The following is a 27,918-nucleotide window of genomic DNA, read 5'->3' as shown; positions in this document are numbered from 1 at the left end:
TTAATCGATCGATCTAGATTTTCTTCTTGTTTTTTTTTATAAGAGAAAGGATGTGACAATAGGCATTGTTCTATAGCCTCGACACCAGGTCGAGTGATGTGTCAAAAGAGAAGCTTTCCTTAATAGCTATAATAAAAGTTATCAGTTGGCTTTAAAATGGCGTTCGACTGCTTTGATACGAACGACTCGAAACAATTGTTTAGTAGGCATGTAGTCGCTCTAACTATGTTGCTAAAGTAATTGGGAAAATCAAAAAATAAAGCGAAAATCGACACTTAATGCCCGATTTCGCTCAAATGTGCGTGTATCGGACGGGAATAACGTGGAGACGACGACATGTCATTCAAGGCTTGGTTTAATCATAGTTAGTGGCTACACAAAATAAGGAATAATACAAAAAGATATGTGTTTACCGATTTCGGGCAAATTCGAAACGATCGAATAAAGGCTTAATTAAAGGTTTCAATTTCTAATAACAACAGTGAAAACGATATAAAGTAAGGTCTGAGAAAGTAACATACAATGAACAATCGGTTTTTGTAAACAAAGAAACCTTAACAGTTACGAGGACGAGAACAACAAGTTCGGTATATTAGCTCTTCTCACATTGCTATGAAACTATCGAAAACGAAATACAATATAGTTTTTTTGTCCACAATAACTGGAATATACGTTAATTCTCATAAAAGACTAATATAAAATAAATAACTCATTGGTACTCACCAAGCCACGTGCCCCGCACGCCATTCTTGTGAAGAATGAAATCGATCTCGGGGCAATGGCTTGACATGCACCCAATGTTACATCACGAAAGCTATAAAAAGGCGGGAAATGTTCGTTCGTTTCCAGGGCCTGCTGCCTTGTCGGGAGCAGTGCGGTTTGGAGTCTTTACAATTTATAGTAGCTTTAATTTATCTGTGTTTCTGAGGCAATTGGGAGGCATAAAGCAATTGTAACTGTATGCAAAAAACAAGGAAATTATAGTTCAAGTTCAAGAAGCGATTCGGGTCAGGTTTGGCATGAAGGGAAAATCTTCATTTCACGTCAGGTTTGGCTCATCAGTGCAGGGATACGCTTTCCAACCAGCTAGCATGTTATCAACTCTTTACAACTTCTAATAGCCGCAACCGTGTTTTGGAGCGACTCAGGGGCATGAAGCGAAAAATCTTCATTTCATGCCAGGTTTTGCTCAGGGATACGCTTTCCAGCCAACAGCTGTAATAATAGTTTAGGGTGATCCTTGATTCGTTCAGCTTGGAGAACATAGATAGACCAGCTGTAATGATAGTTTAGGGTGATCCTTGATTCGTTCAGCTTGGAGAACATGAAGAGACCAACTGTAATGATCCAGTAGTGTCATGTATAGGACAATAAGTTGATGTCATAGCTCCTGTCAACCTAAGAACAACATAATAAGTAGAAGTGGGACATTAATGAACTCTAAATTGTAACTCTCACTCACCGAAATCGCCCAATGATAAAACCTAGTATAGCCTGCTTTTCTGTAAATTATTGCCAGTGTGAACGTGAGTTCTATATATTCCTTCGCTGTAAATATGTCACCTGAGCACCCTGCTGACCACCACTGTCGGATTTGCGAGCTATAGGCAATTAACAAATAAAGAAGCTTAAGCCGTGTAATACAATGAAATAAAACACGACGGGCATTTGAGAACACGAGGGAAATGTAGAAAACACGAGCCGCAGACGAGGGTTTTCTTCATTTCTCGAGGTACACGGCTTAGGCTTCTTCATTTGCTTCATGATATAGATTTTACATGCCGCGAGTTGAAACAACAAAGCACACAGATCGACAAACTGACGCAATTTAATATCACTAAAGTGCTACATGCCTCGTCTTCAAAACTTTCTGCTGCTTCGCAGAGACCTCCATCACAAATTTCTTTAAAAAACTTGTTTTCGCCATCTCTGACAAAAATGTTGACTAGAGGTAATGTGGCGAAAAACAATAAAACATACTTTTTCTATGTTTTACACTCATAACATGGGTTTTTGACCAATCAGAGCGCGCGCAGGGTCCTATCTATATTATAATTAAAGTTAAAGTTTAGCATGCCCATGGTATGTAATCTACTTTTCTTATACTGATATAAGTCAGATATTCCATTGTCGACATTACTCAATTTGCTAACCAAATGACTTGTTTCACTGGCCATGTCATCTATTCATGGATATTTTTAGACGCTGGACTGGGTTTTCTTTCTCACTCTCCACTGAGGGCAGGAGCTCGCTTCGCGCGCACTCATGACCCGGAGTAGTCAATCGAAAAATTTCGGTATTGATCAAGTGATTATTACCGATTTATAACGGAAATCGGTGAAAATCGATAAATTAATTTGGTGTGTCAAATCAATATTATCGATTTTTCATGAATTAATGCAGCTCAAATATCTTTTGCCATTCCGTTCTCGTAGCTAAATAATAAGGTCTTATTAGCCTAACAGGAGGTCTGTATGGTAGAATCTTGACCGAAGTCGTGAGTACAGACCGAACGCAGTGAGGTCTGTACACACGACCAAGGTCAAGTGTGTGTCCCATACAGACCGAATAAGCTCGGTTAAGATGTTTATTACATGGCAAAACAGGAAAAAATCAATTCTTTTAAAGTGCCTGATTTGTACTAGTGGACATTTTCCTTGTGAATGGCGATGAGCTGATTTTAAATCTGCCAAAGTTTGCTCATCCTCTGTACTTTTTTTTCCTCGTCTGGCTTTTTTGGCACTTTCATAAATTATGGAGAAGACAGAGGTCAATATATTTCTACTTTAGTTTGCAACTTTTTAATCCCAAAATGTAACCGGTCTATAAGGGGTATAAGGGGTATAAGGGGCATAAGGGGTATAAGGGGTATAAGTGGTATTAGGGGTATCAGGGGTATAAGGGGTAAAAGGGGTATAAGGGGTATAACAGGTATAAAGGGCACAAGGGGTATAATCGGTATAAGGGGTATAAGGAGTATAAGGCACATAAGGGGTATAAGGGGTATCAGGGGTATCAGGGGTATAAGGGGTATCAGGGGTATAAGGGGTGTAAGGGGTATAAGGGGTATAAGCTGTATGAGGGGTATAAGAGGTAGAACGGGTATAAGGGGTATAAGGCGTGTAAGGGGTATAAGGGGTATAAGGGGTATAAAGGTATAAAGGGTATAAGGGGTATAAAGGCATAAAGGGTAAGGTAAAATCTTTATTTAGACACAGTATTTCCTTCAAGACTTAACAGTATTTAATTTAATTAGTCTAACCAAGAGATTATAAGGGGTATAAGGGTTATAAGGGGTATAAGGGGTAAATGGCATATCAAGGGTATCATGGGTGTCAGGGGTATAAAAGGTATAAGGGGTATAAGAGGTATCAGGGGTATTAGGGGTATAAGGGGTAAAAGGGGTAAAAGGGGTATAAGGGGTATAAGGGGTATACGCATACATGCGCATACGCATACACACTTTATTTAGACACGGTAAAAACATCAGATACAAGATTGAAACATATTAAAAAAACAAAAACAAAAACAAAACAAAAAACTGATTTACATGTTTGCCGTGTGGGAGTACGAGGAGGACAGGTGGTGATTTACCTCATATCAAAAGTTAATGAAAGATCTAATGGCTCGAACGTTAGATGGAAGGCTATTCCACAAATGTGCCCCACTGTAGCAGAAACTGCGTTTCAAAAAATCGGTATGGGGGCTTAGGCAGAGCCAGTTTGTTTTCACTATTTCTAAGTCCGTAGTCCATGCCGAAGGGTTTAAATAGGCCTTACAGGTACTCCGGAGACTGATCATTCAAAGCTTTTAAAATCAATTTCAATTTTTCCTTTTTCCTTCTGGTACAGAGATTATCCCATCCTAGCTTACCGCGGAGGGCGGTAGCGCTAAAATAGTAATCACAGACTTGGTGATAACCCTAATGGCACGATTTTGTAGTTTTTGTAATTTGTCGGCTGACTCGTTGTTGAAACCGTCCCACACAGGACAGCAATAATCAAAATACGTTTCAATAACAGCTCTATATAGCAATATAGCTGTATCTTAGCAAACGAACCGCCTGAACCTTTTATGTGCACCTGTACCAGAGGATGTAATATGGGCAGTCTCATTAACATGTTTGGACCAAGAAAGATTTTGATCGATGTAGATTCCTAAGGATTTGGTGTAGGGTACTCTATCAATTTCGTGACCTTCACTTTGTACAGTAAGTGAATGACTAAATGCAGTAGCAAGTCTCTGACGTGAGCCTATTAACATTAGTTCAGTTTTAGCAATATTCAGGCTAAGCTTATTTACATTAAGCCATTCATGACGGTTAGCTACAATCGTGGACAAAAGTCCTTGGGACACTTATGTAATTTAACGAATTATCTGTGTTTTACTACTGAAGTTTGAAAAAAGCACTGCTTTCCTTATATAGGGGGCATAGGGGGCATAAGGGGCATAAGAGGCATAGGGGGCATAAGGGGCATAGGGAGCATAGGGAGCATAGGGAGCACAAAGGGCACAAGGGGCACAAGGGACAAGGGGTGCAAGGGGCGCAAGGGGCACAAGTGGCACAAGGGGCATGTCTAATTTCCTAAGTCTAATTTCCTAAGTCTTGCCTGTTTACCGCCACCCCACCCACCTTCACGTAAAGTATTCCTGAAATATACTAGTCTTGAAATACACTCCTGTCATTACGGGATGCTTTTTGACTGACAGTCCAAAACAATTGTCGATTTTGGGATTTTTCTTGTTATAAGCAAAATAGTGATACTTTTGAAAGTGTACCAAAAATAGATAATAAATCGCAAGCAAAAAGCACTTATTTGATGAATTTTTTTTTTTTTTTACAAAAGCTATGTGGTGAGATTTTCTGTTTATATTGTTTGGCCTTCTGTCTTAAGCCTGAATAACCTACACAAAACATAAGCAGTGGAAACATTCTTATACAAGAAAAATTTAAACTTCTGTCAACTTTTAATCCTGGGTTAGCGTTAACCGAATTTCGGACAACCCGGCCCTGATTACGACAGGTTAACCTGGCTTGAGCCCGCTATTCAATCAAAAAACAACACTTGGTCAGCGGTCAACTTGATACCGCCAGTCCAAAAACACTCTTCTAAACTATAAATAGCTGTAATCGGTAACAATCAAAAGAAATCAATCAATGAAAGGAGTGTGTCATCCATTTCTACCAATTGATCAATAAAATCAGATGGGATTTACTGAATTTTATCGATTTATCGATGGAGATATCGATATTGATTTTTATCAATTGACTTCTCCAGGTTGTAAAAGTCATCTGACAAATCGCATGGTTTGTAGTGCTAACACCTTAGTGATTTGTCATTTTGGTCAGTTTGGGACCTGCTCTAATGTGAGTAATTTCAATCCTCTGATTCAAGTATTTTTTTACTGCGATGAAGGAATGAAGATGTTTGTAATAACTCGAGTCCAAAGGATGGAAAAGTCAATAGCAAAATTTCACTAGGTTAATTTTAAAGGCGAGGAGACACAAAATAAAATGTGAATAGAAATATAGGTGATAATTGATAGTTCTTTATCTATGAAGTACTGTGTACATGTACATAACACATTAAGATTTTTGTTAGAATTCATTACGCTATCAGCAGTATCAATCAAAACAGCTTAAGTGTTCCACTGAAATAAGTTTAATGATTATTTGAAAATTAATGATTGATTGTTGTCAAGCAACATGCAAACTCCTCTCGAAATCTTTTTGACTACCCTTGTCATATGTATTACATGAAACATGTCTGTTTGCAGTTTCATGAGTTGGCTTAAAAAAAAAATTGGGATTCCTTTTAGATTTCATGAAGTCAAAAAAAAAGGATTATACATGTAGGGTATAAAATTTTGCAACTACAGCTTTAGGGAAATATGGAGAAATCTAAAAGATATAGGGGACAGGGACAAACTTGAAGCCCAGAATACACATCTTAACAAGTTGAATTAATCTAAATTTTCATAAGTCATCGACTAGTTGGCTATGTAGTCTCACGCCCTGCCTGCTCTACATACAGTTCCATAGATTCCTCTACATTTGAAAAAAACATCCAGAAAATTTAGAGGCCCTCAGGTAGCTCAGGGGCTCTAAAAAGAACAGTATTAAAATAAGATGAAATTAAAAAAAGCATGGAAAATAACAAGAAATGAAAGAAAGCTTCACTTACATCAAAACGGCCCACAGTTGCTCTCTGTTTAGATGTTTTCACCTCCTGTGTCATCGCCCAGAGTTCCTGAATGTTGGAGGCAACACCTTCTGAATTTGGACGATTCTGCACGGAAGATTAGGAAAACATTTTTCCCTTTGATTCTGATGTTCAGAGTGTTTGAAATAGCCATGGATTGAATGAAAGCATAATAATTATTTGGGTGTACAATATTATTGGAAAAGGAAATGACAGCAACAATCTGTGTGCTATTTGTGTTATAGTTACAGCATGGTTAGTATGTCTCTCTTAGGGCAGGGCTGTTCCTAGACAGGACAAACGATCAATGTCTGAAACAAGCTGGTTTAAGTCTATGATGCTGACTACTCCGCTTACAACACTTCATTACTCAAAACTATACACCTATTAGGATCACAGTTTCTTTTCTGTGTACATACACTTCCAGTTTCTAGAATCCTCTTTAAAGGACTAATTAACCGTGCGGCCTTGGGCAAGCATGGTTCTAAAAATGAGACACCTTTTTTTGTTGTCTATTTCAGGCGGAAGTGAAAACAAACTTTAAAGGCTGGTTTTTGAGCTTCTTGACTAGTAATTTTATGATGAACTGTTAGTAACGAGGTGGTGAAATGTGTTGAGGAAAAACAAAATTAGCCGTTGTGGTAAGTTGTGTTTTACATTATATTTTTTTTGCATTTTTTTTAACTGTTTTTAACTGCCAGACTGAAAGCTTTAGTTCGAAATACAGTTTGCAAAATACGAGGATACAAGAGAATTATAAATGTCAATGTTCTTTGGTCAATGCCTCCGTCAATTCTATGCAAGATTTTGTGCTGAAACTTGGCCACATTATGTATTTTGAGATGCTCTTTCCATTCATTCCTTCCACTCTGTGCTCATTCTTTCATTTTCTTATACTACAACTAAAAATACTGTACATGCACATCTTTCATGGAGTAACTGCCATACAATTAACGTGCAAAAGCATTGTTCTGCCCAACGTTCCTCCTGGGGTTGGTACTTGGGGTTTGTATAATGGGCCCCAAATGTTCATGGCAGAAGTTTAACATTCTGGAACTGATGTCTCAACCATACTAATTACTTTTCTGACAAGATAACTCTGCCAGCTTGGATGGGCGTGGCTCAAACAGGAACTAATATCAGATCTGTAACTTACATGTAAAGTAACATTAATAGAGGTTGTCTGATAAAATACAACACAAGACTGATTGCTGCAAAACCAATAGCCTAGGATAATCACATACCTGTGGTGATTTGATTCCAAATGGGTCATAACAATCATTGTTCTGAAGACATCTTTTTAACAATGGAGAACTCTATTTTAATAATATTGATCAACAAACAGTAAAAACAAAAGTTTTTTAATGCACAAGCAACTAAAAATTAATAATAAAAGCAAACTATGTTTTAGAGTCTTTTAGGTCTATGTTTTGAGTCATTAAAATGAACAATCCAAGCAAAACTATTTGCTTGACATTGGATATTAATTAATCATTTAATACATCAATTTTTTTCTAAAAGTTTATTTTTAATCCTCTTCTCGCTACTTTCGGGGGTTGCTACTTTCAGGGGAGGGAGGGGGTCGCTACTTTCAGGATTTACTAGCAGCCACAATTTTTTGATGTTACTCTCGGCGGGTGGCTACTTCCAGGGATTCGTCACTTTCGGAAGTTTATGGTACAATGTAGCATGCTTGAAGATGGGAAAAGCCCAGAAGGATTTTGGTGGGAAATGTTCAGGTTATCGGCCTACTTAAGAAATTCATTCCAGGAAAGGTCATTTCCTTCAAATATAAAGAGCTGTCATGTAGTTGTGTCATAGATTTCACCAATTTCACAGTATAAGGTAACTTTAGATCTGCTTAATTTAGCACTAGGAGTTCTGCAAAAATGTTGCGTCTTGTTACCGAAAATGAGCAACCCCATTCCAGTAACTCTCTCGAGGATGCAGCCCATTATTTATCAGTCCTGGTTGCAAGCAACTGAGCATACATATAATTAATTTTCTACTTGGTTCCAGCAGAAGTATAAGTTTTTGATCTTGCTCGTGGTCAGTGAACTCCAGGGGTCAATTTAATATAACTTTTACACTAGTAATCTACAATTCCACCATTGTATTCGGGGGGGGGGGGGGGGGGAGGTGTTACTTTCGGAAGTTTACAGCATTCCTGTCAAGGAGTAAGAGCACTACATTACTTGACGACTGCCACAAAAATAAAAGAGAAAAATAACAAAACATTCTCATTGCCTTTGTACCTAAAAAATACCACAAGAATCACAAGAAATACACAGTTGATGTGAGACAGAGGGATCCAATTAATAAATGAATCATCTCCAGAAGTTAGCGACATTAATGGAATCCTATTACTCAATGTGTTAGTGGCTGAAATTTACTTGACTACTCTTTACATGTAACATCACCAAGAAAATATTTTGATTGTGCTTCACAATATACAAGGTCTGTAAAGATGTTTGCAGTTCTTTATTCCCTTTTATTATGAAATGACCTTCCAAAGGTATTTCATTTGCATGAAAGAAACATGTTACAAATTGAAAGGTATTTGCCACCTGATAAAATAAACCCATAGCCACCTGTACACATTTTGTAACTTGACTTTCCCTGTTCGTTGAGACTTTTCAGGACATATTTCTCGTTATGACTATTTTTTTTAACGGATGGACATCCTGGACTAGCAAAAACTGGACTTTGCCTTAATTACTATATACATTAAGTAGAAACAAACTCTTCTTCAAGCCAATAAACAGGTTGTCATTAATTGTTTTGCTACACTACTGGTAAGGGGAATTGACTAGGAAGCACTCCACTTGCTGTTTTAGTTACAAACTAGTCTCATCTAGTGATTTGGTGTTCCAAGATCCCACAAAGTTTTCAGGGAACCCATTTCTATTGACACCTTTAAGAGAAAGTTCAAGACTCACCTTTTTAAAAAAGCATTTTGTACCACTTAGATTATGAGATTGTATTTTTAGCTTAGATTGTACATTATTTTTGCTTATAATTTTAAGATTATGCCAACAGATTTATCTTTTATCTTTTGTCTTTTTTTTTTCATCTATGGCACATTTGAATATATTTGTCTAGATATTTGCACCCTATAAGTTTTGAAATTATTATTATTAAATTATGAATTGTTGAGCTTGTTGATACTCAGCCTCTAGTATCGACTCAGTAAAGTACCTTGATCATTTGAAACTATTTATTAGTTTTGGAGAAATATCTGCAAAATGTTGAGAGTACTGTAGAAAAAATGTTTTGGAAGCAGTTTGAAAGAATAGATCAGATTGTCAACTTACCACTGTGGAATGTGGAAAACATTTTATCTCATCTATGCTAAAGTTACTCCAGTGTGGAGAGGGTTGTCTAAGAATTAATCGCAGCATTATAACTTGAGGAGGCTGCTCATCAGTCTGGAATATAAAACAAGAAGATCTGTTAGATCTTATAACTGCGCTTTTAAAATTTAACTGTTTTCTTAGCACTACAGTCGCAATGCAGTGCACATTCCAAAGCAGTCCTTGATGATTCATTGATTACTGTAGATGCCACATCACTTGATCAACACAAACTGTATTATTGCACCATCAGTCGTACTCGTAGCCATTGTGAAATCTGCGATGATGTAATGTTCTTAATCTGGAACTTTCTTCGGAATATGTATGGGCATGAACGATACGAATGCAACAATAATAACACTATTAAAAGTCATGATTAAATTTAATTGGTTTTTCAATGAGTAAAGGGCTAGCAAAGTAGTCACACGAGTCATATAATTCAAGAATTACGTTATTCACGGCTATCTTTAGTACGGTGGTTATTTCCTACCAATGACGTAATCCTTGCACGTTCTGACACGTTCTTTACTTGGCTTGCAAATATCTAATTTTCCTTCCAATCTATGAACTCGCTGCGATGAAACAGCCAAAGAATTTACTTCATTTGCCTAAAACCACAAGAAATACTCGCAAAATTGCAAATAAATTAATGACCATTGCTTCTGGTGAAATAAACTTGCCAAGTAAACATGATCTTATTTGTCACGTAGCGAAAGTGAAAGCTGCAACGTTAGCGCATTCCATGGCTGATGTAATACCTTTTTTTAGCGCATTTATTATTCCTTTTGAATCCAACGCTTCGATAAAACCAAAAGAAGAGATTTTACCCACAACAAAGAAAACAATATCCGTAAAAATTGTCCGTGTATTACTGTTTCAACAGCTTTTGGTGAACAAACATCACACGTTGCATGACTCAAAATTTGGCCGAGAGGGAGTTTGGGTCTGGCTACCGACAAAAAAAAAAAAACAAAAAAAAACACGGGTAGAACATGAACCGCGCTCAGCCCATGGCCGCGCGGTTAATAATTAGTACAAAGTTTACATGGATGCTCCCACTAGGATATATACGTTCAAGAACAAATAACAACTCCCTCTTGTAATAAATTATTGACTCTTGCACCAGTCCACTAATAGGACATAGAGGAGAGACACTTGTTAATAAATGTGCAAAGGATTTGACATGGCAGCCAAATTAGATCTACAAAAGCCAAGGAGGGACTTCACACTTCCGACTTCCGACTTCCGACTTCTGAGTTCTGACTTCTGACTTGCGACTTGCGACTTCTGACTTTGAACTTCAAAATTTAAAGTATCAATTTTCGATGTGCAAATTATTTCCCTGGAAATCAAGTCAAACTTAATCAAATCAGAATCGTATAAACTCTTGTTTTTAGACATCGTAGCTTGATTAAGAATGAGTTTGAATATAATGTTTATAACAATGTTTATCACCGCTGTTTGTGTTATAATCTTAGCCAAATCAGACGTCAGGTTTCGGGCTGGATTTCAATATTTGTATTATTATGTCTTGGCAAGTTAGTGTTAAGTTAGTTTGTACTTGGGGTCAAATTATTGTCTTAAACCAAACAATTCCAGCTGAAGTGGACACCAAATATTGGAAATTTGTGCCCCTAAGTGAAATGATGAGCATCCCGGCTGTCTCTTTCAAAAGGGAGTTACTCTCCACCTCAAACACTATGTCTGGGGTAATGTCATGCAATAGGCAGTTAAAAATTCACATTTCTGATGTTTTAAAGAGCTCAGTCACGTAGTGAGACTATTCTCTAAGTTAATTTTACTTTGTAATCATGTCGGTCAAAATTCAATTCTTCTTCAATGCCACACAATGAGAAACATATCGCACAACGAGATATGTTGTTATTATTTACATCATAAGCCAATGGACCCTTATACCCTTATTTTCTTCTAAGTGGGGGGGAGGGGGGCAAGGGTTGGGAATTTTCTGGGGCATGAAATTTGTTTTTCTCACATTACGGTCGTGCATAATTTTTTTGGTGGGCAATAGGTTGTGCAAGATTTTTTTTCTACGATATGAAAATCAAAATAATGATAGTAGAATCACTTGCCCAATTTTTTTTCCTGTGGCTCCCCTTGCAAAAAATTTTTTTTTTCCGTTGTTGCTGTGCAGGACTTTTTTTTTGGAAATTGCCCAGTCCCCCTCCCCCTTAAAAAATAATGATCCATTCCTAATAAACATTCAAGGAAAAATACACTGCTCTAGTTGTTTGGAATCAGGCTCAACTAATGTCTTCATGAAGAAAAAAAAGAACATAAGATAATTTTAGTTCCTATTGGAGGTTAAAAAGTTAGAACTGAAGTCTCTTCATCTGAGTTTATAGTGAACGCAGGAAATTCTCAGAAAATCAACAAGATAAAGTAATGTTATATTCAATAACGCAGTATGAAGGGCTAGTAAAGTGGCACAAAATAACCAGAGAAAAGCGATTCCAAACACTGAGGATTGCACTCGCTAATACATAAAATAAGGTTGGCTGGCTACATGCAACCAAACTGTGTAAATAATATAAGTATAAGCGTCTATATGTAATGGCACAACAAAATTTGTTAGTTTCAGTTCATTGCGATCTTTGTTTGGCAACGTCTTTGACTCAATACTCTCACGTTGCCAACATGGTTTTGCAAAACAAAAGCATCTGTTCCTAGTTTCTCAGTGAAATTAGATTTAAATAACAAGTAAGTACAATGCAGCTTAACACCAACTTACCGAAACATAACTATACAAATATTATAATCTGGCCCAACTTCTAGGGAAATAAGTCACACGTCAGAGATCAATCATTTAAATTTTGGAAGTCAGAAGTCGGAAGTCAGAACTCAGAACTCAGAAGTCGGAAGTCGGAAGTCGGAAGTCGGAAGTCGGAAGTCGGAAGTCGGAAGTCGGAAGTCGGAAGTCGGAAGTCGGAAGTCGGAAGTCGGAAGTCGGAAGTCGGAAGTCGGAAGTTGGAAGTTGGAAGTCGAAACTCAGAGGTCAGAACTCAGAAGTCCCTCCTCGGCTTTCGTATAGATCGCTGCCAGACTTCTGCTATCTCTATTGCGTGAATCCTCTGTTCAGGGGTTATGATGTAAGAACCAATCAGAAGAAAAATGATGCCCAAAAAGATGCATAAGACCCAGAGAGGTACTCCCCATAATGGCTTAATATGGAAAGGCTCTGAGCCTGAAAAGAGTATGTTTTTCAGACTTCAGGTGTTTAATAGGGGAGGGATTTAACAGTGGAGGTACATGAAAGGGTATGGAAATCAATCATTTAGGTATTTACTAGTAAGAGGGACTAAATTAAAATATATCAAACAGATGCACCTTATGGCTGTATCATTAAATTTATTCAGCACTAAATTCATTATGTGAGAGGGGTACCTTTTCTGTCAAAATGGTTTACAAATGGGTAAAGGCTTGGACCACAGGACAGAGCCTTCCTGTATAAAAGATTGCACAGTAGCCCCCTACCCCCCAGGCATAACACGTCCTTGTTAGCACCTTTTTTACTTAAGTGCTCATTGCTAGTATAAACACGGTGAGTTCAGGGCAGTATAACACATGTTTCAAGTGTTTTTCAGGTGTAAACAGGAAACATTCAGCGGCAGCAACTTATTTTCTCAGACATTACAATTCAATTCATGAGGATGCTTAAAAATTGAGCTGAGGGGTCCAGAATGCATTGTTTGCAAAACCTAGTGTGAACACTGCTTCCTCCTGGAAGCTTAACTAATTAGCACAGACATGCTGTTGGAGGTGGGGGCAAACAGGAATTAATAGTTAATTAAATATTATATGTAATGGGACTACATACTGTCCAATTCAAATGAAAATAATTGGATGAAAAAAATTTGGAGGACTGACAATATTAAATTACTGACATTATGGCTGCAGAACCATATAAGTCCACGTAAAAGCAGCACCTTTTCTTCTCAAAATTCAAGTCAAAAATTGAACTTCATTGGAACTTCAAATTTTGTTGTCTTTATTTTTTTTCCAAATTTGAGTTTCCAAATTGGGGGCACGGCTTACCTATGGGTGCAGCTTATACATGGACTTTCACAGTAATTTAATTTAATTAGGATGTAGTTGTGTTACTGGTCAATTATACTGCTTAATATGGAACTGTCCAAATTACTTGTAAGGACATAAGAATTAATTTGGACAGTTTTCAGAATTAACAAATAATTGTGTGCACTTTTGAATGACAATACACATATCACTAAATGGGAACAAAAGACTGGTAAAAATACAATACCTAAATAGCAGGTACACAGGAAGACACTCAATTAAAGTTTTACTCAAGGCAGTGGAACTTTACATGTTAAGAAAGTTTGTGAATGCTTGTAAATGTACCTCTTGTTCCAAAGATTTAAACATAATCATCATTTAAGCTCAAAATGTCTGTTTGCTTTACTCTAAATCATAAACTAAATCTCATTTTGGATGAACTGAACAAGGGATTGAATAATGTACAATTTATACTTACTGACACCAATTAAAGTAAAAGGCTTTTATTACCTTTTCAGTTTTTTTTTTCTGTTTCTATTACCTTTTCTGTTTTTTTTTTCTGTTTCTATTACCTTTTCTGTTTATTGTTCTGTTTTATTGTTCTGTTTTATTGACTTGGTGGTCTAGCTTTTTAAAAAACTTCCACCATGCTAATGGTCTGACAGATAAAACTGACCTTGGCTGAGACCAACATGCATGCAGAAGTCTAAAGATAAAACTCTATTCTCTAATATTTTAGGGTCCATTTTAAAATTTGATTAAAACAGCCATATCATGAACCACCACATTATTCAAGTAGTCTTATATTGTAGAGGGTGCTTACCTGATTAGCACATGTAAATAACATAAAACAATCTTGGCTTCCTGTCTCAAAATGGGGATGTGGCATAAGAGTGTAATTCTTTATGGCAGTTTTCCATCTCTCCGAGCCCAAAGGATCTGCATTGAAGATTAAAAGAGCTATAAGTTAACAAGCATTCCTATTAGGTAAAGAATGCAGCCTTTCAGTACTATGGGAGGTGCAGTGGCTTCATGGTTAGTGCGCTCATCTCCAGATCGAGCAGTCTGGGTTCAAGCCCTGGCTGGGGACACTGCATTGTGTTCTTGGGCAAGACTCTTTACTCCCACAGTCCTTCTCTCCAACCAGGTGTGTAAATGGTTACCCGCAAACTTAACGCTGCGGATAACCCTGCGATGGACTAACATTCCATACAGAGGGGAGTAGAAATATTCCTACTTGCTTCATGCGACAGAAACTGAGAAAAGCTCTGGTCTGACAGGCCACTTGGCCCATATGCAGACTACCTTTCAGCTGTACCATGGCATTGATGTTATATGCAACAGCCAATGCAACCTTGCTGTGATTAGTGAATGAAGCATGAGTAGCAAATACTATTGTTTGCAAGCAACCTTCATGCAAAAACTTGGTAGATAGCAACTAGAGCACAAAGACATATTAATTTATTACAATTTAATGACAACAAATTAACAAAAACAGAAATGCCATAGAAATGGTCTGTAAAAGAGTCATAGACCCCATACCACCTTTCCTCAGTGACCAGTTCTCCAAATACCAAAAGTTTCCAAGTCAAATCACTATATTTGGAACCTCTTGTAAGTGACGACCACTTGTAAGCGACCGCAACCAATTTTAGAGCTGAAAGTTTGAAATTTTGTAACCTCTCGTAAGCGACCACTTGACAGATAGTAGAGCACAAATTGGATAATAAGGTGTTGTAACATTATTGCATTCATGAGTAGTACAAGAGATTAAATTTCTCAATGGGAAGAGCTGGAATTTTTCTTGAAATTGACTTTTCAGATGAGTAAAACATTTAAAATTAAAAAATGCACATACACTCTGTTCCCTATCAGTCTTTAAAGAGATGGCCTTAAATGTCTTATAATTACCACATGCTAACGGGGCAAAAAGTTTTGACCCAAATTATATGGTCTAAGCTCTCATACACTGTAGGTGAACACCTCCCATAAGCGATCACCTAGGCTTGAAATTTTGGGTGGTTGCTTACTGGAGGTTCGACTGCATGAAAAAAATATTAAAATAAATATAGTCTACCAACTAACCAGATCAGTTTGTATTCATTAAGGTGGCTCACTACAGTCTTGATGGAGTTTAAGAGCCCATCTTTTAACACAAAGACGCTGTACACCCATAGAGCACTTTACCCCACTTAAGTTATCAGTACATAAACATGTACTGCGGATATTACTTTAGGAAACAAGTGTGTGCCAGCTGAAGTCAAAGTTGTCAAGGGTCAAGGGGAACCACTTTTAGAAAGAGAAGAGCCACTGCATTATATTAGGAGACCTGAAGTTGCAAGGTCCATTGAACCAAGTGGCTGATAATAGTGACTTAATGACAACTGAATATACTTGTAGGCATGCATTTAAAGGAATTGGCAAATTGAAAGACTTTCAACTGAACTTACTCATTGAAAAGCAAGCCCAGCTGGTAGCACAACCTTTACAACAGCCTGCGTTTAGCTTGAGAGAGATGACTGAGAAGGATTGTGAGGAACTACATAAAGAACACAAGATGTTATTGACAGAGAAAGTATAGCATCTGATGTCATAGGTTAATCCTGCTGTAGTGGTTCTCAAGCCTGATGGTGACTGACGTTACATGTATACATAGACATGTACCCAGTGTGCCCATTATTTGTGAGAAGCCTCCAATTACCACAATTGAGAATGTTTTTTAAGGATAAGCAAAATTGGTTCTGAAGTGAGTCTACCATCAAATTAAGCTAGGAGAGAGTCCTGTGGCATAACAACCTTTGTAACACAAAGAGTCTATGCGTCTATACAAGAGAAATATCAACAAGTCAATTTACAAGTCATGCAGGATTGCACTGGAGTGGCAAAAATTTCAGATGACCTCATCATCTCTGGCACTAACACAGCTAACCATAACAAGCAACTGGAGAAAGTGTTGGCCAGGTTGAAAGATGGGGGTCTTACCCTTATTAAGGTGAAATGTGTATTTCATATGCCAGATCTCCCCTTTTTTGCGGTAGTACTTATAACTATCACATCAAGGCTTTGGTCAAACCAAAGAGAAAGTAAAAGCAGTTAATGGGGCCTTTGAACTGCAGTGTATGTCAGGAAAAAATTTCCTTGGCCTCAGCTAGTTAATTTCAATGCCAGATTCATCCTCAGCCTTGATACTGTGGTAGACCTCCTGAAAGGAGAGTCATTTATCTTTCACTTGGTCCAGAGCAACAGGCAGCCTTTACAGAACTGAAAGAGAGATTAACTTAGGCAGAGACTCTTGACTACTTTGACCGCAATGCAAAGACAAAGATTATTGCCAATGAAAGTCCAGTGGGTTTGGGGGCAGTCCTGGTACAAGAGCACAATGAAAAGAATCATGTCATTTAACTGTTATGCAAGTATGGGACTTTCTGATGTGGAATGCCAGTAGTTGCAAACTCAAACTGCGAATTGTGCAGGCCTGTGAGAAATTTCCTGTTCATCTCTTTGGAATAGAATTTGAACTATGACTGATTACAAACTAATCCACACATTCAAGGGCTTCAGCAAGAAATAAGAGCTGGGTTCTCAGTTGCAGCCTTATGTATTTTCAGTGAAAAATTTGCCTGGGCAACTGAACATCGCAGATGCATCGTCACCCCTTATGATTGAAAAAGCAAACACAAGGAACGTTGCTGAAGAGTACATCAGATTTGTAGTGAACACTGCAGTGCCATAAGCCACATGCATGCACAAAACTCCCAGGTCTGAGGGAGGCTGCCAAACTAGATGAAGAGGTAAGGGATTGAGACTGACAAAAAACATCAAGATGAAAAAATACTATGACAGAATGTGTAAAGCCGAAGAAAGCAATCTGATGGTAGGAAATATTGAACTTCTGTTAAAGCAACCACAAGCAAACAAGTCAACCACCCAGTTTGAGAGCCAGCCATATGAGCTAACTGACAAGAGTGGTAATGGTGTGGTGATCAAGTCCTGAGGGGATGGAACCAAGTATAGAAGGTTGGGGATGTTGCAAGTGATCTGTGAGAAATGCAACAGAATCAGGATGAAACCAAGCAGAGGGACTGATCACATCGAAGACCCCATGGCTAGTGCAGCCATTAGACATGAACAATGAGATTTGAGGACATTGTTCTAGAATGAACATTTACATGTATTATTGAACATTACCTCATTACGTGAGATAACCTGATGTCAGTATGACTTTGAAACATATTATGTATCGTTTCACAATGTTATAATAAATTATTAATATCCCTTTTCTATAACAAAGGAAAGGGATGTAGGATGTTTCATGTAGCTCTATGTGTGCATGATGCAGAACAGATATCTAACTCAAAATGTCTGACATAATGTAAGGGGAACATAAAAGTGGGTTAGCCATGTTGGATTATTAAAACATGTTAAATTGCGGTTAATCTACGTTCATTGAGTTGTATCTACTTTGGGGATTCTACATAAGCTGCACAACATTAAGTTTAAAAAATGTGATTTAAAACGTTTAGTGAAACAAAACATTTGTCTTGATTAATATATAATTCTATGTGCTGAACAGATGGACATGTACACCATAGCTGTGAAAGCAATATGACATATTATAAGAGACAGGTACAGTATATCAAGCATGCACATTGGGGAATACAAACAACATTTCTGCAATGAAAGTTGAAACACAACAATGTTGCTTGAAGGAACCCATCATTCTGTAAGTTAACTTGTTAATAATACTGGTACTGTAGTTTCGATCAAAACATTTTCAGACTTCTCAATTCAAAATCATTTTTTATTGTGAAGTGTTTCCTCAAGGGCTTTAGTCTAAAACATTTTGAAAGTAATCTGCACAGACTGAGCAAAAAGGGAGATATCTGAAAACGGTTGTCAGCATTCACAATGCACAGCTGTAGACACCACACTAGGATGAGTCTATAGTTGATTGCAGTGTAGAACGATTGTTTGTATTTTTCAATGTCATTAGTTTGTTCATGAAAAAAAATGTCATCTTCTGTTCTCAATTAATGATCTGATTGGCTAACTTGGTTAACTTAATCTTGTATCAGATGTCAGTTTACCCAAGTTAGTTAAGTTCAGTTGAAATTTCCAAAAATGTCTGATAGTTTAATACATATACATATGACAGTTAATTATGGTATAAATAGAACATGTACATGACAATCAATTTGAAATCAAAAGTGAAATCAGATAAGTCTTCAGTTCATAACTGTTCCGTTGAAACATGATATCCCAATTTCTACACATTCTGCCCTCTCCTTCTTCCCCTGTATAATGTTGTACATTTAGCTATTTCCAATATAATGAAAGTGGGGGAGCTAAGAGAAGTATCTAGTAGTTATAAGCCAGGATCATTATAATTGCAAGGTTTACCATTCATTCTAACTAGATTTGTCTAAGTATGTAAACACTGGTACTTACTCCATATCATTGGTATAACAATTTTCTTACCAAGGATTTTCAGTTTTACTGTAATGGATGCTGTATAAGAGTTCTTAAATGACAGCTTCCCCACCTGAATATCAAGATTTAAATAGCCATGGTGTAAATTAAAACATGGTATCAACACAATTTACTACCACTAGAAATCACTGAGTATGAATCAACATTAACCACATCAGACATCTTCGTATCCATAATATCTTACTTTCCAAAAAAAAAAAAAACACACACAAAAAAAACAGACAACAAAGACATTCAGATGACTTTCAAACATTGTTGAAGATTTCTGAAGATGTTCTGAAGAATCTTGCAGGTTGTGGAATGTAGCAGTGTGAAGCCCCAAATCTTACTTGGCACTATGGACTATTAAGCCTACTCTATGGTCTACCCAATAATTTGTGGAGCAAAAAACATGGCGTTACAGCCCAGGAAAGGGGGGGGGGGGCATTACTCCAATATATAAGCTATATGGGTATGTGCTGCTGTGCTGCAAACTGAAACTCAGAGGTGACTTTGTAAGATATCGGTTTAGCTAGTGTATGTTGGACCAACATGGACTGAGTTCAGCAATCGAACCAAATCAAACACCCAACTTTGTGTGAGTTCGATTTCCAAACCAGTCGAACTCAGTCGAACAAATTGAACTGAACAGAACTCACTCCATTCGATTGTGTTCGATTGGGTTCGGCAGCCAAACTCAATCAAACGCAATCCAATGGATTGCATTCAATTGTGTTCAGTGAGTAAATTTGCTTGAACAAAGATTATGTTATGTGGTCTCAAAACATGAAAAACACAAGTTATACTGACGTACCTCGAGCCTCAAAAAACTTGATTTTCAACACCAGTTTTACAAAAAATCAAGACTTCAGAAATTAAAAAGTTTGATTTAGTTCGATTGTCCAATTATTTTTCTGTGAGTTTGATTTAGTTTGATTGCCGAACTCATTCAAACTCAATCCATGGATTGAGCTCGATTTAGTTCAATTGAAATACAGTTCGATTGGGTTTGATTGACTGCTATGTCAGGAACATTGAAATTAAAGTGAGAAAAGAATAGCAGATTTTGCAAATTTAATTGCCAACAAGACAGGCGAGCGAAAACGCGAGCCTGTTGAGGTGGCAGGATATAGAGCCGTGTGTAGGTTGATGGCTATGCAGAAAAAATCTCACATCTTTCAGCTCGATTTTTGCGTAATCGGTTCCATCAGTGATATTTTTTGGCCATAGTAGGATGCAACCGGATGTTGTTGATATATCGCACGAACCAATCAGAACACTAGTTTTCCTTGTGATGTCACGAGGCTTTGAAGATGGATTCCGACGATATTTGTTCAGCTCTCCTGGTGGCGGAACTTTGTTCGGCGATTATTTTGGTAAGTACTCAAGTAATTTGCCTACCACTCTACTTTTTGAGGCGTATACATCTTGGATATGTTGTGATTGAATCGAACAATTGTTAAAGCTGAACAAGACCTAAGTTGTTTTCTGGAATGAATTTGAGTGTTGTTTATTTGATTCAAGGCAACACTCAGGATTTGTTTGCCATCTGTTCGACAATTTATTTTGGTAAGTAGTTTGACATTCTGGTTTTTGAAGGTGAATGTAAAATAAGTTAGTAAAGGATCGATGAGATGCATGTAACTTCGATTTAACGCATTTTCACGGAGACAAAAGTGTTGAGCAGAGAACAGTGGAAAAAACAAGCTTACATGTAAGATGACGGAGATTATCAATGTTGTTTGTTTAATTTGGACGTGTTTTTAAAGGATTATTTGCAATCAATTTGGTGATTCGCGTTAAGTTTTTACATGATTAATGGCATTTGTTTGGTTTGAAGTTTCTTTTAATTTCAAGAACTTTGCGCAGAGGTTGTCAGAAGTGAACTCGTTGGTTTGATTTGAGCTTCTTTGGCTCTGTCAACATGCTGGTTGAAATTTACTCTCAAAGAGTGTTTTTGCTCAAATAAACACCTAAATGAGGTTTTCCAATTATGCGATTCAATCGCAACAAATCCAAGTTATATTCACCTTCAAAAAGCAAAATGTCAGACAAACTACTAACCAAAATAATTCGTCGAACTGATTTCGAACAAATCCTGAGCGTTACCCACAATCAAATAAACAATACTTGAATTCATTCCAGAAAACAGCTCGGGTCTTGTTTAGCTTTAGCAATTGTACCATTCAATCACAACAAATCCAAAAACCAGACTCAAAAACCAGACTGGTAGACAAATTACTTAAGTACTTACCAACATAATCGCCGAACGAGGGAAAAGAAATTGATTTTAACAACTGTTACACTGGAAGTATAACAAGTATGATTTTTAAAAATACAAAAAAGTGTGTAGCATTTTGTTCACTCACTGAGTTGAAAACTAAACAATGTTGTGTTCAATTACAGCAATAATTTGAAAGATTGACTAAAATAAATTGATTCTAACACCTGTTATACCAGAAGTATCCCAAATAAATATTACAAAATTCAATCGGCTCTTGTTTACTAACTCAATTCACTCGTTGGCACTTACCGATAGGTACAACTAGTGTAACGGGATGTAATGCATTGATCGAAATCGATCATCGGAAACCTAATCGATAAATCGATATTACGCGATTTTAATTGATAATAATCAATCAATTAAGCAAAAAAATTGATGAAAATCGATAATCACAGTAGTTTAAGCATAGGGCATAGGTTTCTACTGATTTTGAGAAACTGTCGGGATACCACGACAAAACACCCGCTAATAATGTATACTTCGGAAGCCAATTTGATCGAAACAATAGCGTAGAGGGTGTCAGTGATATCAAGGCATTAGGAATACTGTATACCAGTCACGAATAGGGGACACTGACTTATTACAGGCTTCGCTTGTTAACTGTCGCTTCTTACCTTACATTGGTGACCTCAAGCTTAAAACTCTATCTTTAGACTTTCTGAAAAGTCCTTCGTCTTGTTTATTCAGTATCCGCCGGACGAAGGACTTTTCCTGCTTGATTGCCACCAATTTTAGCAACCCAAAAACGGGTCGCTGCACTTCAACCAATCAGAGGTCCCCTGGATATCCCTTGGGGACCGAATTGTCAAACTATGCACAACGAAATGTGACTTGTGGTTAAATTCAATATTGGGTCGATTGCAAAAGCCATTAAAGAAGCTTCAAAGGCCACGGGATATCATGTATTGCATGACTACCAGAAGAAAACAGTGGAAGCATATCTGTCTGGAAGAGATATGTTTGTTTCTTTGCCAACCGGAGCTGGGAAAAGTTTGACTTTCGAGCTAGCTCCATATGCATTTGATTGTTTGAATAGAGATCAAGCCAATAGCAACTCCATCAAATAGCAACTCCATCGTGCTCTAACCTAAATTCCCGTGGAATTCCAGCTTCCCATGTAGGAGACAACTGTTCTGAACAACAGTTACAGGACATTTTAGATCTTAAAGTTAAACTGGTATTTGGAAGTCCGGAGGCGATTCTCAACAACTATCGCCATGTTGTTCCGCCTTTCTTGGTTTCAATAGATTTCCTCAATGATTCAAAGCTTTCTCTTACTTCAAGAATCTTCCAAACTACGGTTTCATTTTTGTCTTCACAATTTCGGCACAAAATGTTTGTCAAAGTGAACCTTCACCACTGGATGTCTCTGGTGAACCTTCGCCACTGGATCTCTCCTGTCTGGCGATCAATTCAAGATTCAAACAAGATTTGGTCTGTTTTTGGCCACCCAATAACACAAATTTGCTCTTTCGATGCAGGAGAAACACACACACGTTCGCTTGTCTTGTCGGAGTGGAACCGATACTTTCCACCATTCAATTCAATCCAAATGTAATCTGAGACACCAGTTGCAAGTCACGCCACTCCTCATTTTTGGCACGAAATGCTAGTGAAAACCCTTCAAGCGAGACAAGTCAACCTCTCGCTACTTCGTCGCTCGCTCAGCTTCTTCGCAACCTTAAAAACTGCTGCTTCGCGACCTAACATCTTCTACCCTGCTTTGCGGCCTAACATATTCTACCCTGAAATTCATGAGGTCGACTTGCAGCAAGTCTAGTCTAGCTTAGGAAACACATTTCGTAAGCAGGCGTAAGCCATGATTCTCGGCAAAAATATAATTTTCATTAAAAACGGATCCATTCATTACGTTACGCAAATGTAGTCGTTTGTCCACCGGGCTAGTGCACCTTTATCAGTTTCACAGCCAAGGTTACTTATACTGCTATAGTATGGCGTGGAGCAACCACAACAGTTTGCATGCGAATGAAAAATACTGTACATATCGGGCACGAGCGAGGCGCCACATGAAAAGGAGAGGATACTGGGTGGGTCTATCTGCGTCATTTAAATTTCATTTTTTTTTCTTCATACAAGTACCTTGATTCTATTGGACTGCTTCAAAACTTTTTATTATTCTTTTAATGCTTGTGTTTTGTCTGCTTTGTTGCACAGGCTCAGATGCATTATGCAGATTATGCTGCAGGCGTGAATGTGTTGCTAACCACTGTGCTACCGAACATCTTAGGTTAGTTCGCAAATGTATATTCTTCGTGGAGTGATGGTGTTATATTCTTTGTTCTAAAATCAACTTTAGCGAACTGATCTGACTGACCGTTAGTGAAACAACTGGGAGGCGAAGCGACTGCAATTCTTTCAGCGGCACACCTCAGGATTGATTTTGAAAGTTGCTTTTCCTCAGTCCCTGATATAATCAATCAAAATTGATACTAATCGAACCTTAATTAACGAAATCGATCAAAATCGATAATCTCAAAGAACCCGGCCATCGATTTTGATCGATTTCCGACATTAATCGACTAATTATTATCGATGTTTATCGATTTTGATCGATTTTGATCGAGTATCGGAATTATCGATGTGTTACGTCCTGAGTATAAGTTTATGTACTAAACAACTACGCGATGAAAACAATAGCATTTGATTTAAGCTTACATGCTTGTTAATGTAAGCTTACTATTGACTATTTGTACAAAATTTCAAAATGCCTGTTGATCTCCAAAACGAATACAAATTAGTATGACCACTTAATGGTCCAATTAAATATACCGTCTAAACGAGTCTAACCTCTACATTGTTGTTTCCCGGAAATATAATGTCAATCACGGATACACCAGATCTAAAATCGTTCCGCCCGTCTCCGATCTTCAGCAGCACAGGATTTTTGATGATAATCTTACAGTCAAGAGGCTTCGTATCCGCCATATTATCCGCCATTTTATCCGCCATTTTCTCTTTTAATCTGGGAGGTCTGGAGAGAGCCTGGTGCACATTTCAGAAGCTTAGCTAGGCGCTAGGCGCGTGTACAGGCGCTAGGCGCTGTTCTAATAATTCAGAGTGTAGAGTGCAAAATTGAAAAATCCGAAAAATCAAAGTAAGAAAGACCAACAGCTTGAAGTTAAAAAAATAATCCTCAACAATCTGCGCTTCCAGAAGAGCCAATGAAAGTCACATTACCGGTAATACACATGTATTGAAGTTTACACGATTCCGACGACTAATTTTCGTTCAGACTTCTGTGAAGAATAACGAATGAAACAGATCATTTCACTATAAACAATGCAAGAAAGAGAAAACATGTCCCGTGTTTCTATTCGAGAAAAACGCGAGTGGAAGTTTGGGAGAATGAGAAATGCTATGGGAACACGAGCCCACAGGCGAGTATTTCCACAGCTTTTTCAAGTTCTCTCATTTAAACAATAGTTTGCTTCTGTCGAGGAACTATCGGCTGATAGAACTATCTATGGAGTTCTATCCCCCGCCAAAAATCAAAGTTGATCACAACATTCAACTTGACAGTCTAACAATTAACTTGGCAAACATCAACATCATAGATAGTTGCCACCGCGGAAATTTGATGTTCTTAAAAGAAATATTTGCCTGAGAAGCCAAGCTTCGAGGGAAAATATGCTAGATTTAAGAACATCAAATTTCCGAGGGGCAACTATCAGATCGATAGTTCGGAGACATAGACACTCTATTGTCTTTATTGTTCACCACCAAATTTTCTTCCACGCGCCAGTTCAAATATCATATTGAATTATTTTCTACTTTTTTTTAGATGAAAGGCGTGAAAGCCAAATGTAAAATTTGAAAAAGAAAACAGAAAAAACCCACTTAATACAATTTCAATTGTTAATTTTCTATCAGCCCGTTTGTTTACAGAAAAATTTTAACGGACGGGTACTATCCATCCGGTTACTTTCCTCGGACGGGCATTATGGGCTCATAGTGTCTCTCCGCGGACGAACACTATCCCGTCATGTGATCAGTTTAACCCAATAACAATCGGAGAAAATTTAGTGGTGAACTATAATCTGTTGTAGATAGTGAGTAACAAACAAATCCTAACAAATGTTTTGTAACGAATTTCCATCTTATATCTCGGATGAAGAGCTCACTCCCATCAACGTCATATAACGTTTTTCTCCTCTCCGAAAGTAACGATCACCCGAAAGTAACGAGCCCCCAAAATTAACGAGCCCCAAAGTAACGAACACCCAAAAGTAACGAGCCCCAAAGTAACGAGCCTCCAAAAGTAACGAGCCCCCAAAGTCTGCTAATTCTCAAAGTGACGAGGGTCGTTGTTCCGAAGGTTACAGTCTCTGCCAAGGGACAATCTAATCGTCATCTTTGTCTAGAAAGCTAAAACAGCATATAATATGACCTCACAACAGATATTCAAGTGCAAAATTTTAATTGATCGATCAAAGCAACCATGCACAACGCACAGTTAAATTGCTAACAAGCACACATGTACCATATCTTGCCTCTTTGTACGTAGCTTTCATTGATGTCTAAAAAACATCAGCTCTCCAGGTCTTAGATTAATTTACCCCAAGAGCTTCATGTAAGACACCTACGCTATTACTCTACAGTAAGGAACATTCACTACACATTCAGCCAAGAAATACAGTACCAAGCTGCTCAATTCCTGGCACTGTAGACTTGAAATGCAGCAATAAAGGCAGAGATATCAAACGATGCCCTTGACTAAAAAATATATTTCACAGCAACATGAGAAAAACAAAAAAAGACAACGACACTTAACTTGACCCAAATTATGTTCCCTTGTCATCTCTATAAACCCAACATACATGTAAACACTAAAATTATGTCAAACGCCATCAGTGCGTTTTTGTACAGATTAAGAAGATAAATCCCTAAAAAAATATGGACAGGAACATTTGCGCTCACGCGGAAAAACGATGACATCGGCTTCTATCGGTTAGGCGACGCACGGTCAGACTAAAGTGTTTCACTCAGAAAAGTAACCACCCACGTTCCTTTCAGATTTGGCGGACTTTTAATAGTTCTACTCTCGCACTTTCACACTTCGCAAAGCTCGCTACTTTCGAGTGGCTAAAATGTGTATATCTGAACCGATCCTTCTTAATAAAATATAAATGTTTAGGATATAAGTAGAGAAGAAAAAGAGAAATCTTGTTGAATGCAATCTATAGTCACGTCGGGTCAATCTATAATCACGTCGGTACAGTTGAGTGGTCTTTGGAATAACGAGACACCTAACAGATCTCTTACTTTCATTGTTTCTTCAACAAGTTAATGATTGAGGTGGTTACTTTCGGAGCGTCCTACTTCCGGAGGATCACTACCTGTAGGATTTGCTAACAACCGTGAAAATGTATTGCTGTTTTCAAACAGGCCATCCAAGTGTAGCCAAGCGTTAACGAATGCATAGTTTATAACGATCAATTAAGTTTTCTTTACCCGCAAGAGGGTTAATTAGTAGTAATACCGTGAATAAATTGTTATAAACTTTTTAATACTGTAGTGCTGCTGACGATATGTTGAATGACTCGTTATAGCTTCAGCCAATTTACATTTCCTAGGGCGGAGAGGCTAGACTTCAATGATCTTCAGATCTGTCTGCATCTCTGCCTGTCTGTTTCCATGCACCACTTCACCAACAATCCAAGCTGGATGTCCATCTAGAGACTGAAGTTCATCACAATAACTCTGGGCCTTGTCACGTGACAAACAGATCAGCAGTCCCCCTGTAGGAGGTGCCAGCAGGTATTTGAACACAAAACTACTACTGGAAATGTAAACTTACAATATTTCCAAACATGGCTACACCAACGTTTGTTTTTTGTATGAGCAAAATTTACCGCCCGCGTGGTAGAAAAGTAAACCCTGAAAACAAACTTGAAATTAACTACTTGTAGATGTTCATTGGTACAAGTGCGACGCTGGGTGTACAGAGTCATCCACAAGTTGGCAAGTTGACCTCCTCGTATTTCTACGAGTTTACGGTGGATTCCTATGAAAAAACGCACTTTTACTGAATTTGGGAGGATAAATCGATGTATTTCTGTATGTACGGTAGGAAATTCTTTGTTTATATGAAAAATACAAAAATTAATATTGAGCGACATCTTTAAACTGGTCCATTGTGTAATGTAGCTTCCTCAAAAAATAGCATTATCCATTCTTTGAGCAACAAGGCCCAGGTCTGCAATGCAATAGGATAATAATAAGAATAATAACTCACCAGAAGTCTCAGCAGAGAATCCATCCAGTAATTTGAAATTAACACCACAAGCCTCGTACACTTTTACCATGTTTGCCAGGATAGGAAGTGTGTGTATAACAAATGCCACCTCTGCTTTTTGATTGCTGGCTAAATTGTTTGCATGACCTAGAATTCCAAATCCAGTTACATCTGTAGCAGCATGTGCTTCATACTTGTGCATCAAGTATGCAGCGTTACGGTTTAATCTAGCCATACATAGCATGCCTTTCTGATAAGCTCTTTCTACTTCTTCAGTTGTGACAACATCCTTGATCCTGTTCCAAAACTTAGGCTGTCAAG

At 37.8% G+C, this 27,918-nt stretch overlaps 3 protein-coding genes and 1 pseudogene across 6 annotated transcripts in view; 1 reads left to right on the top strand and 3 right to left on the bottom strand.

Annotated features, from left to right (window-relative positions):
- Window positions 1–759, bottom strand: part of LOC145503095 (uncharacterized) — a 40,688-nt gene extending 39,929 nt beyond the window's left edge. Inside the window, exon 1 of the mRNA XM_081482539.1 lies at window positions 724–759. The gene's annotated coding sequence lies outside the window, so the exon portion shown is untranslated. The remainder of the gene's footprint in view (window positions 1–723) is intronic.
- The window catches only part of LOC145503133 (uncharacterized), a 403,728-nt gene that overhangs the window by 62,613 nt on the left and 313,197 nt on the right, over window positions 1–27,918 (top strand). The gene's annotated exons all lie outside the window — the stretch shown is intronic.
- Window positions 340–24,311, bottom strand: LOC145503121 (nicolin-1-like). Of its 3 annotated transcripts, XM_081482572.1 has the most exons (7): window positions 24,150–24,311; window positions 19,037–19,130; window positions 14,412–14,527; window positions 9,518–9,631; window positions 7,448–7,519; window positions 6,186–6,290; window positions 340–1,398 (listed from the first exon to the last, which is right to left on the bottom strand). In XM_081482572.1, the coding sequence occupies exons 1-7, from the start codon at window positions 24,309–24,311 to the stop codon at window positions 1,357–1,359; spliced, it is 705 nt and encodes a 234-aa protein (XP_081338698.1). In that variant the 3' UTR covers window positions 340–1,356. The 3 variants fall into 3 exon arrangements, with proteins under 3 accessions (XP_081338698.1, XP_081338695.1, XP_081338697.1); XM_081482569.1 differs by lacking the exon at window positions 340–1,398 and having other exon boundaries at window positions 4,901–6,290; XM_081482571.1 differs by lacking the exon at window positions 340–1,398 and having other exon boundaries at window positions 4,901–6,290; window positions 19,067–19,130.
- LOC145503103 (zincore component SEPHS1-like) overlaps window positions 25,763–27,918 on the bottom strand; it is a 162,596-nt pseudogene continuing 160,440 nt past the window's right edge. The window contains exons 4-5 of the transcript XR_014051422.1: window positions 27,598–27,910; window positions 25,763–27,100 (exon numbers count right to left, since the gene is read on the bottom strand). The product of XR_014051422.1 is annotated as a zincore component SEPHS1-like (transcript). The remainder of the gene's footprint in view (window positions 27,101–27,597; window positions 27,911–27,918) is intronic.

This window comes from Orbicella franksi, chromosome 11, assembly GCF_964199315.1.
Source record: "Orbicella franksi chromosome 11, jaOrbFran1.1, whole genome shotgun sequence".
Taxonomy (NCBI): domain Eukaryota; kingdom Metazoa; phylum Cnidaria; class Anthozoa; order Scleractinia; family Merulinidae; genus Orbicella; species Orbicella franksi.
The sequence above is the reverse complement of the archived record's forward strand: the minus strand, read 5'-3'. Positions and strand labels throughout refer to the sequence as shown.